This window comes from Centruroides sculpturatus, unplaced genomic scaffold (genome assembly GCF_000671375.1).
Source record: "Centruroides sculpturatus isolate CEXI.00-Female unplaced genomic scaffold, Cexi_2.0 scaffold46, whole genome shotgun sequence".
NCBI classification, from domain to species: domain Eukaryota; kingdom Metazoa; phylum Arthropoda; class Arachnida; order Scorpiones; family Buthidae; genus Centruroides; species Centruroides sculpturatus.
Window position 1 is genome coordinate 498,423 of NW_019384418.1, and position 11,233 is coordinate 509,655.

An 11,233-nucleotide genomic window follows, 5' to 3' on the forward strand; every position below is an offset into this window, starting at 1 on the left:
GTTACGTTCCAAAAAATTGCCGTGTTATGCGAATCCGTGTTATACGAAACAAAGAACTAGTACGAAAAGGAGGGTTAGGTTCCAAAAATTAAAAAACATGCTATTATATTTTCATAATTAAGATAAGAAAATTTTAATAAAGATATTTAAGTGATACATATTAATATAAATTAAATAATGTTTTCTTCATTATCACTAAAAGCACTATTAACCGAGGATAACTTGCCAAAAAGAAAATGGGAAGTTATCCTCTGAGCATTTTTCTGCATTATCTTCAGATCCATGCTTTACCTTTTGCAAAATGTATGAAATTTTAGATTGCTTGCTTCTAGTTAAAAGATCTTTATAAATTTCCTCATATGGTGCTAAGCACTTATGAAGAATAAAGCAAGTATAAAATAAGGGAAAAACATCTGGCAACATCAGAAGCAGAAGTGTCGAGATCTGGCAACATTGAAATAAGTTTCTAGAAGGACCATGTGTATGGACAGAAGGCGAGAAAAGAAAATTTACATACTTAAGTACTAATAGTTCACGAAAATAATAATTTTTGTGAACTATTAGTACTTAAGTATGTAAAAATTTATTACATTTCATGTTGTAGGAGGGTTTTACCCAATTCTCGAACCGTGTCAGAGTGAAACCGTGCTATAACAATACCATGTTATATGGGGGAGGTACCAATTCTCGAACCGTGTTAGAGTGAATCCGTGCTATAGAAGTGCCTTGTTATACAGGGGTTACCTGTATAAATAAATTCTTACTGGTCCCAATTTTAGTATTTTGTCATGTTACACATATTTAATAAGCTATGAAAATTTCTCAAATGAACCTTAGTATAATTGCAATTTATCTGCAAATTATAAGTTAGGTCTATGACATAAAGGAAATGTTGAAGGTCAGAAATATAGTGTAAACACCATTATAAATGGATACAGTATGTTAATTAAATGACAGAAAGTAATTACTCAAAGCTATTTTGTATCAATGGGAAAGTGCAATCAAGAAAGACATGGAGATGGAGAAAGCAAAATCATTTGAGGGAACAGAACTAGAATGGACCTAATTCTACACTTGTAAATGATAAGATATCTATCTTGTGCTTCTCAAAAATATCATTGATATTATGGGTTTACGTATGATTAAATTGTCATACATTTTAAAACTTACAAAAGTTTAGGATTTTATTAATACATAATTATCATTGTTGAAATTAGGTTAATATGTCTAAGTGTAAATTCTTTAAAACCAATTAAAATAAAAATCTGAAAGCTTGATATAACAATTTTTCAAAATTCGAAAAATAGTGTAAATTTCTTATAAAAAAGAAATTGCATTTGAAAAATATTTTATATTACATTTAATGTTTACAATTTAAGATTTCCCAAAGAAATTTTATTTAAATTATATAGTAAAATATCATTATTGATTGATTGAACATTTAAAATTCTAAAGATAATTTTAACAACAAAATCTTAATTGGTCTTCTAGTTTTGGTTCTTGATTTTAAACAAAAATTTAAATAATATATCACCAAGTAATGACACAGAAATACACTTATTCCTGTTTACAGTCTTCATACAAGTGAATATCACTTATATGTAAATCTCACCAGCTTAATCACTTAATTTCCATTCCTAAATGTGATAACTGCTTTAAGAACTGAGTGGCATTTACCAGATCTGTACAGCCATAGACTACTCGTTTATTGGAAGAACCGGTTTTATTTTTTGTATAGTCTACTAGATTTTGATATTCTATATAATTTCCACCTCCAACTACAAAAACTATGGCATCCTGAAAAGGTGAACGATTACGGGGAATCGACGAACTGTCCGTCACTCTTAATAATTTTGGATCAAAATATCTATAGTCATCTGTTTCTTGAAGAGATTTCAACTCCATGAGAGCATCAACTATACGAGTAATTGGAAGATTATGTTTCTTCACAACAAGATTTTTAACTCCTTCCATTACAAATTGAGAACCATGAGACATGAGTTTTGAAAACATGCTCACAGTTTTTGTACCTGCTCCCCCATACTGACTGGCAGATATTGTCATTTTACTGTAAGTTTTCCATCTTTTCATATACTGTAAACAATTTAGATCACAACCAGCATCTAAGAGAGCAGCTGCATACTGATCAACTTCAGCATCTGTCATTTGTGGTCCACAAATAAAACTTATCAGAAAAAGTCTCATTTTATCAGTTGGAGTTCCTGCCTCTGGGTCTGTAATTAAATCCATTAGAGATTTATCTAATGTCGCTTTACCGAGAATTTTCTCCTCAATTTCAAAATATACATCTAATTTACGACTTTTAATATGATCAAGAATAGCAGTAGCAATAGTAGTGTGCATGTCTATAAGTCTCTTCTTCTCTAATAATTCAGGCAAAGAACTAACAGCAGATGTTAACTTGGCTGTATTATCTGATAGCATACTTATAGTTTCATCCGAATTATCACCTTCCAAGCCCATTGCAGCTTTCAATCGTTTGACTTCTTCTTCCGAAGTTCTGTAAGATTCTAGCTCTTCTTGGACAGATTCCGCAACTATGGGGAAAGGACTACCTTTATGTTGTTGCCAAAATTTATCCGTGTTACTCAGATCGTAAGATTTGCTTTTCTTTAACGGTTTAGCACCAACATGACCGGGCTTTTCAATTTCTTCTATCATTAAACGATTGAGTTGAAGGTCTAAAACATCATGAGCTAAAGCCTGATAAGTCCAAGTATGATGAAAGAGAGTTGCCATATCCATATTACGATCCAGAATAACTAAAAGCGGCCTCTGAAAACTGAACTGGCCAGACTGTAACGCATCTGATGTGAAAAGACTATTTCTGGGATCTCTCAAATTTTCACGTATTTTTTTATCCAGCTTCTCCGCAACCATTTCTGCCGCATTTCCTCTCGGACTCCTAATAATCGGCACCGTACCCAAAGTCACAAACACGGAAAAAAGACTGTCGACGATGCCGTCCAGAATATTATCCATCTCCGTATCTTTAACGTCGCCTCTGTTGATGCCGTAATAAGAAAGACTCTCTCGGTCTTGATGTCTCAACACGAACATGTCGTCTTCTAAGGTTATAAAGTTAAGGTACTGATCGACCACCTTACTAACACTGGAAATGCAATTAGCATTGAGAGATGCCGTAGCCAAGTCTTCCAATTTCTGTCTCGAAATGGGAGAAATGAAATTCAGGTAATAGTGATCATATAACTGATTTCTGAAGTCTTGAGCTATTCTACTGATATTTTCATCATTGGGTAATACAAAATATATAGCAGGAACATCAGGAATTGGCTCTCTATCCGAATGCAATAACATGTGGAGTGTAACACCCAATTCTCTCAATTCTTTCACAGATAATAGTGGTGATAATATGTCTTGTCCACTCCTATCATACACCAATACTTTCCACACAGGCTCAATAACCGTAGACTTCGTGGGTGGCATATTAAAGTTAAGCATCCTTTTAAGGGCCGAAATTTGTCTTTCACGCATCGAACTACTCATTATTCACAATTTTTAAGAAGTAAACTAACAAAATTCTCGACCACTTCCAGACGGACACGTTTACAACGAAGCGTCATCTATCGGATTAAAAATATTGCAGAAACAGAAACGAATATCTATTTTTATAAATACTTTATTATAATTAAAATTTATTATACGAATATTAAAAATTGTTTTAAATAAAATTTGAATGTATTTTTAAACGTTAAAAAAAATTCGATTCACTAGATGGCGCAATACGGGAGATGTGTAAGTAACATGTAAAGAGAGTGACGGATGTACAATGATGCAAAGCATTACGATCTGCTGACAAATTCAATGTTGTCGAAGGCGGTTAAGGTTCGCTCGGAAAACGTTATGTTTAGACGATATTTGTACTGACACAGGTAAATTTTAATTAATTCATTTGTTTACGTCATAATCGAGGGCGTATCCGCGTGTTATGTATTAATTATCTAGGCTATTATGCGAAATAGAAAGTGAAATAACACATGAACATCTTAACAATACATTTCACCGAATATGTCGAATTAGAAATGAAATTTTCTGCATTAAATTACACAATTCGCACGTGTTTTTTGTTTTTAAATTAAAAAATGATCCGTGTTTACGGGAACAAAAGTTTTTGTTTACGGTAAAACTTTCCGTAATGCGATCTAAATACACAGATATTAACTTGTTAAAATGCCAATTCAGCGCACGTGCTTTGTAAATCTCCTTTGTAGTGCGTAGCAGAAATCTAAAAACATATCTTAATATTATGATAAGAGAAGTAATTTCGAAAACCCTCAGTTTAAAAAATTATTTAAAGATAAGTAAGGAATATGAGTCATTGCGTTAATGTTTATCTGTTGTGTGTGTGTGTGTGTGTATATATATATATAATTTATATAACATATTTTTATATATTCATTCAACCGATGATTGCGTTATTTGTATTGGACGAGTTTTATATGGAGGTTTCATGTTTTTTTCCCTAACGAATTATGTTATAATTTGTTTGTTATGTTAACGGAACTGCACGAATGGATCTCCATTTTTTAAAAAATTTTGCTACGAGATTTGTTCCGCACCATTTGTTTTGGACATTAACCTTCTATCAGATGTGGGCGCCAAGTATGGTGTTGTCGACTGTAGATTTATTTTGGAGACACTGAACTTAAGGCGACTCCTATTGTGTATCTAGGAGCGGTATCATACACAATGCAGTTTATTTTTATCTAAATTATATATACTGTATATATTTTAAGTAGCTGTATCATCGTAGTTGTGTATTAAAATTTGTACGTGTATAAATAATCTTTATTAATAATCAGTTTCGATAAAAATTTCTAGCGTTTTTCAGAGGTAGATAATCATTTCACTTGTTATTTGACATTGGAAATGATATTGTATAAAGGTGCACCTGTCATAATGTCAATTTATCAACAGACAGGTATTAATATTAAAATGGATTTTGAGCGGTTTTTCGAAACACGATCGAAAATTTTTAAATTATATTTTATTTCTGTTTTATATAGGATATCAGATTCCGTTTATTAAAAACGATATTTACGAAGGATTTTCGTATGTAATTTTGTACATCATTTCTTACTATTTTTACGAAATTAGTAAACGAAAGAGATAGTCGGAAAGACTTTCTAAGAACCATGACCTGGTTTTCGAGCTAGGTAGCAATTTTTTTTCTTTTTTTCAAACAAAACTGCTCTAACAAGCCTTGTGCTGACTGTTTCCAAGACTTATTCATCTCTAAACTGAGAAGTCAAACTAGTTTTTATAAATTTAGCGGAGAATTATATACATTATATATTGCATAAACTCGTGTAATTTTATATATATATATACATTAAAATTTTCTGTTGCCGATTAAGGCGTAGAGACATTGACGACGACGTTATCTGCAGCGATGACCTTTTCCGAATTGTTCGTTTTTTTGAATATAAAATAAACAGTAGAGGTATATAAGAGGAAATTGTTCAATCCTTCTGCAAAACTAGTTTTAAAAGCGAATTTATCAAAACAATTTTTGATCGCTACTAACGGACATCCTAGAAAGATTGATAGCGAGATATGAAGGAAATAATTATTTTCCGACAAGTTTTCTCTCAACGGACCATTTAAAATGCCAAACAATTGCGTTCGTCTAAAGTTTCCTTCTGAAGTAGAATTTAATTTGTATAGATTTTCAAAACTGAATTTAAATTCCTTCAGTTTCTACCATCGAATGCGGCATTATTATTCGAGCTGCAGATTATTTAATGTAAAAGGGTCATCTAGAATATTTTATTACTTTTACGCGAGTGGAAAGCGCCTCTACTGGCAAATAAAATTAATTATGTTTATCGAGTTGCTAGGATACCATTTAAATGAAGTTAATTATTTCAATTTCTCAATAAAATTATGTTATATTATCATTATTAACGACAATTTATTTAAAAAGAAAATTAAGTGATAAATGGTTAAACTTAATAAAACTTTTTTTTTGTTCGTTTGAAACCATTCATAAACGATGGCCACGTAAAATCAGAATCGCCAACGGCTTTAATGAGGATATGGCTCGTTAGTACGTGTGTTTTATTTATATTTATAATATAAACAAATAATAACTTAATTTCTATTTTAAGAAATCGTAAACAAGATAAGAGATGCAAAAATATATAAAGGACATCGAAAAAAAAATTAAATTTTTGAATTATTAATCTCGAACGCAGAAGTTTCGAAAGTTTTTTTTTATTGTTTTTTCCCCTCCTTTATCATGTTAAACGCTAGCATTTTCAGAAACTCTATTTTATTTTTATTGATATTTAAAACTATTCTGTAACATCATCCTTTTATTATTATTATTTTTTCTTTAATTTAAACAACTCGTTTAATCCTACCTGTTTCTAGAGTAATCGGATATGACCTCCGCTTACTTAATTTCCTCTTTTTTATAATCCTTCCCGTTTTTTCTGTTACTTTGTCCGATTAAAATTATTATTTTTTTAAAAAAAAAGTCGAAACGTTAAATTACCAACAAGGAAAAAAATAAATAAATAAAAAATTCGAAAACATTAAGGGATAAACAAAATACCGCATATTGTTCGACGACCTCGTTTCGTCTCCGTTAAAATTCCCATTATATGATGTCCATTGCGTCTCTGTCATTATTTCCGTCAGTCAACCTTAAAATTTGAGTTTAAAACACCGCTTTTACCCGGAATCCAATATTTTTTTTTTTATTAGTTTTTTTCCCCCCAGAAAATTTGATTTTAAAATCGATGTAAATGAACTACCCGATGCATAATAATAATACATTCGAGATCCTTTAATCTAGCAGCCACCATACCCGCTACAATTACCAGATCTTAGATCCGGAATAATAAATATTCCGAATTTTTTTTTTATCACTTCCCGGGAATTTGCTGTAGCAAATTTTGTATTTTGCAGCCTGCCTTTTTCTTTTCAAATTTCGTAACTTGTGTTAGTACTGTACCTGTTAACACGCGTAATTCTATACAATGGAATATTCATCCGTAACGAGACGTCGAAATTCGATACTAAATCGTGACTTGTTTCACTTTTAACGACTTTGAACCCCTAAAACTAAATATATTTTAACTTTTATAATGCAAATAATGGATATTCTACTATTTGCAATGTGTTATCCACATAAATTATTGCATTTTACATCACGTTAATTAAATTTTGATACCTTTATATAATTGAACTTGGGAGTTATGGTCAGTGATTGCAATAAAATAACCACACAACAGTTGAAACAATGGAACTCCTTGTTATTAAATTACCTTATTATGTTAATGAGTTAGTAAGGTGCTTTTTTTTCATATCTTTGGTTTTATTGATGAATGTTTGGTTATAAAATTTCGGATCAAATAAATTAACCTTGAAAAAAAATCAAAACTTGTTTCGTCATTTTCCTTTTGGGAAAACTTGCTTGTTACTGGGTAACGTAAAGTTTACTGTCTTTTGATAACAACCGGTTTCTTACGAAATGCTTTCTGTATGTTAAGAACATGTGATAGACCTTATGTTATGGATTTGCATTATAATTTTATGGTAATTTATTTTATGAATGTGTATAATCGAGTTTTTTAAAATACTTTCAGTAATGAAGGAAGCTGAAATTTCATAGCTAAGTCACAATGGCGACCTGTGCCGACAATAGCCGTTGTTCTCAGCTCGAGAATGGGGATGCGATGGGTGCCGAAAACGTAAAGGTAAACGGATCTGCCTGTTCTGTTGTTAACGAGTTTGATCAAACTACCTGTGATAGTCAAACAAAATTTGATGAAGATATTCGGAAGACAAGTACACCAAACAAACAAGAAAGAAATGTTTGCATTAGTAGTGATTCTCCTAGAAATGTTGCCCAGATTGTAGTCGATACTTCTAATGAACTAAATGGAGCAGAAACCTCACAATGTGATGATATGCCGGAATCTCTAGAATATAGCATTCCCATATTAGATTATGAAGTAATGGAGGAACGTACGAGATTTACGGTAAGTTTCAAGAGTATTTAAATAATTATATATATCAGTTTGTTTGTGAAACGATGCTTTTTGTGCAAAGGTGTTCAAAATTCGAGTAGAACATCAGCCTTCGGGACAGACTTGGTTTGTCTTTAGGCGTTACACAGATTTTGTGAGATTAAATAAAAAGGTGAGCAAATTTAAACAAATATTCTTATAAACATGTTTAAAAGTTTTCACAAAATTCCTTTTCCCCCCAGTTAAAAGTACTGTTTAAAAATTTAAGACTTGTGCTTCCCCCGAAAAGATGGTTTGGAAATAATTTCGATCCTATCTTCCTGGAAGATCGTTTACTAGGTCTACAAGCATACATAACAAACATATTAAAACATAAAGAAATAAGTCAATGGTATGTTTTTAATTATTATATTTATGTACAAGATTGTTACAAGCTTGGCTAATTTTATGATTTATACAGTAAACTGGTTAGAGATTTTTTTTGCTTGGATGATCCTCCCGATCCTCACGACAGTATCGAAGAAAGTAGAGTAAGTCTATTTTTAAATATTTAAAAAGAAAAAATTCTCCTAAAAAAGCATCTAAATAAGTAATGAGAACTATTGTTCTTAGTCATTTTTACATTTCAACTTATGTAGCACAATAGTTATTTTTAAGATTGTTGACTTTTAGATAGCTGTAAGATAGCAAATCTTTGACAAAAAGATACTTGAAATTTGTTACTTGTTGTCTTCTGAAAATATTTTCTTTTGTTAAATATTTAATATAACAGATAAAATAGTTAAGTTTTCTTATTTTGGATGTTTTAATAAATATTTGGATGAACAAAACTTTAATTTTATTAGGAATTATTTTATATAATTATTCAAATACTCATTATATATTTAATTTGATTTTTGTAGCATAATTTTAAACATATTAGTAGTTCAAAGTGGAAAGAATATATTAAGTTAAAGAAACATATGTGTATCACAATGCATAAATATTAAATTACCAAACGATTGCCTAAATATCGGGCTATAACGTGGATAATTAAATGATTGGAATAAAGCCTACCTCTAATGTCAAATTACTTTATTCCAATCATGTAATTAGCCATGTTATAGCCCGATATTTAGGCAATCGTTTGGTAATTTATTATGTACTACTTGGGCTTTGAGTTGTTATTTATGCATAAATATTGTCCAAAAATTAATTTTAAGTTATGTATAAAATAAAATATTCATTTTAGTTCTTTATTCAGAAATTTTTATACATTATTTCATTGATTGGCATCTTTTTACATTATTTTTGAACATCCCATAATTGAAATGTTATGATAATGGGTATAATACTGATAAATTTTTATCCACTATAATAATCATAATACAAACATGTATCATGCCTAAGTAAATTATCTTAGATTGGATATATGTGCTATTGATATTATTCTGGAACAAACCTATTAAAAAATGGATTTTTGTGTGCAAACTTACATATGTATTTGATATTTATATAAAATATAATTACAATGTAAGATTAATCCTTAGAATCTAAAACTTGTTTTTTTTTTTTTGGGTCAATTGTTGAAGTTAGTAAAAGCTAGATAATACACAAAATACATATAATTTTGAGCAATTTAAAAACATAATAATGATTTTAAAAGTTGCTACCTAAATTAAAAAAAATGTAGATAGATTCAATTGTGTTTTTGTAGTCTGTCTGGCTTTTTATTTTTGGTCTATTCTTAGTCATTGGTCTTTGTCTGTTATATTCTATTAAAAAGCCAAAAAGGAATTAGTGAATTATTGCACAATTTAATTTTTATATTAGATTATAATAATTCATTTTCTGTCTTATATAATTGCCAATTTACAAAATGTGCTGTTATACATACAAATGAATTATTTTTTATCATTTTTTTATGTATATGATTTTTAATTTCTCAAAAGGCATTTTGTGCAAATTTAGAAGATACAGTTCGAAATTTAAAGTATCAGCTCAAAGATAAAGACTGTGAACTAGAATATCTTCGTGCAGAGATAGCAATGCTGAAATCACAATTGTCATCCTTAGTGCAGAGTTTAAAGTGAGTATTGCTTATTTATTGATACATCAAATTATATTCAATAATAATTTGGTATTTGTTTTTAGATTAGAGTGTGCTCTAACTTCCTATGCTCATATGCAATCTTGCAAACACCAGTCTTTTGATATGCATTGCAATTCTGGAGATTCTGAAAACAGATCTAGTCAATTACTTCAACTTCATAATTTAAATCTAGCCATTGCTCAAATGTAAATATTTAGAGTATAAGCACTTAATTTTACAAATATAAAAAGTAATAGAACAATTTGTATTTCAGGATAGAGAGTTCTTTAATTGGCTCAAGTGATGAATCTACGGATATAGAAGTTGGACTAGATGCAACCATTTTATGTCCAGAAAGTTATCCATCTTGCTCAAAGTATGTATGATTTTAGAGTTCTCTTTAAGCAAATTTTCAGGTTACTAATAGTAAATTATTACAGCTTGTTGGCAAAACAAGTGCTAGAAGCAAACAGGAAAAGTGAAAGAACTGTGGGAGATGGATGCACAGGAATTGAGGAGCGACCAACCCCTCTCGGAAGTGTGGATGAGTTACCAAATGAAATATCAAATACAGAGGATCTTCAATATACTTCAAATAAGAAAAACACTGAAGTTTTGAGAGAGAAAAGCAATTCTTTCATATCTTCAAATCTGAACATTATTAAAACACCTAAATGCATTGAACTTAAACAAAAATTACCACAAACTGTGCCAATTCCAGCTCAGCCTCTTTGCACAAGTTGAAAGTTTGTTGTGTTGATTTAAAATTGCATATTATATTTTAAAAACCCATTGGGCATTACTCAATTTTTATTTCTATATAGGAATCTAAATATTTAAATTTAGCACAGTGCATTATTTTATGACTAAATAAAAACTTTTTCAACTGACTATTTTCAAATTAGCCTAAATATTCACGGAGTCATGTGCACCTTTTGAAGATCACAAACAGGAATTAGGTCAGAGTTGTTTTAAAAGCTCAGCATTCAATTTGGCAGACAAATAACTTGTTAATTAAGTTTTAGTGGCAGGGGAAATATATATTTATTGCATACATATAAAAATACCTGATTATGTACAAATAACTGATGTGTATTGATACAATGTATCTAAGCAAAGTTTACAATAAAAATAAGATTAT

The 11,233-nt window shown here is 30.1% G+C and overlaps 2 protein-coding genes across 4 annotated transcripts; one reads left to right on the forward strand and one right to left on the reverse strand.

Annotated features, from left to right (window-relative positions):
* Positions 1-1,395: 1,395 nt before the first annotated feature.
* LOC111619291 (sec1 family domain-containing protein 1-like) lies at positions 1,396-3,619 on the reverse strand. The gene has a single exon (XM_023360981.1). The coding sequence runs from the start codon at positions 3,526-3,528 to the stop codon at positions 1,621-1,623; it is 1,908 nt and encodes a 635-aa protein (XP_023216749.1). The 5' UTR covers positions 3,529-3,619; the 3' UTR covers positions 1,396-1,620.
* A 149-nt stretch (positions 3,620-3,768) lies between these two features.
* On the forward strand, positions 3,769-11,156 carry LOC111619292. 3 transcript variants are annotated; one of them, XM_023360982.1, is made up of 9 exons: positions 3,769-3,914; positions 7,638-8,033; positions 8,104-8,193; positions 8,264-8,412; positions 8,482-8,551; positions 9,953-10,089; positions 10,155-10,298; positions 10,367-10,468; positions 10,533-11,156. In XM_023360982.1, the coding sequence occupies exons 2-9, from the start codon at positions 7,674-7,676 to the stop codon at positions 10,834-10,836; spliced, it is 1,356 nt and encodes a 451-aa protein (XP_023216750.1). In that variant the 5' UTR covers positions 3,769-3,914; positions 7,638-7,673; the 3' UTR covers positions 10,837-11,156. The 3 variants fall into 3 exon arrangements, with proteins under 3 accessions (XP_023216750.1, XP_023216751.1, XP_023216752.1); XM_023360983.1 differs by lacking the exon at positions 3,769-3,914 and adding an exon at positions 5,404-6,087; XM_023360984.1 differs by lacking the exon at positions 3,769-3,914 and adding an exon at positions 6,326-7,475.
* Positions 11,157-11,233: the final 77 nt, after the last annotated feature.

Excerpts from the sequence above, each read along its gene's own strand:
- LOC111619291 (XM_023360981.1), bottom strand. The coding sequence starts at position 3,528 with ATGAGTAGTTCGATGCGTGAAAGACAAATTTCGGCCCTTAAAAGGATG.
- LOC111619292 (XM_023360982.1), top strand. The coding sequence starts at position 7,674 with ATGGCGACCTGTGCCGACAATAGCCGTTGTTCTCAGCTCGAGAATGGG. Across the intron at positions 8,413-8,481 it reads CATAAAGAAATAAGTCAATG|TAAACTGGTTAGAGATTTTT; the intron begins GTATGTTTTTAA and ends TGATTTATACAG. Across the intron at positions 10,299-10,366 it reads AATCTAGCCATTGCTCAAAT|GATAGAGAGTTCTTTAATTG; the intron begins GTAAATATTTAG and ends TTTGTATTTCAG.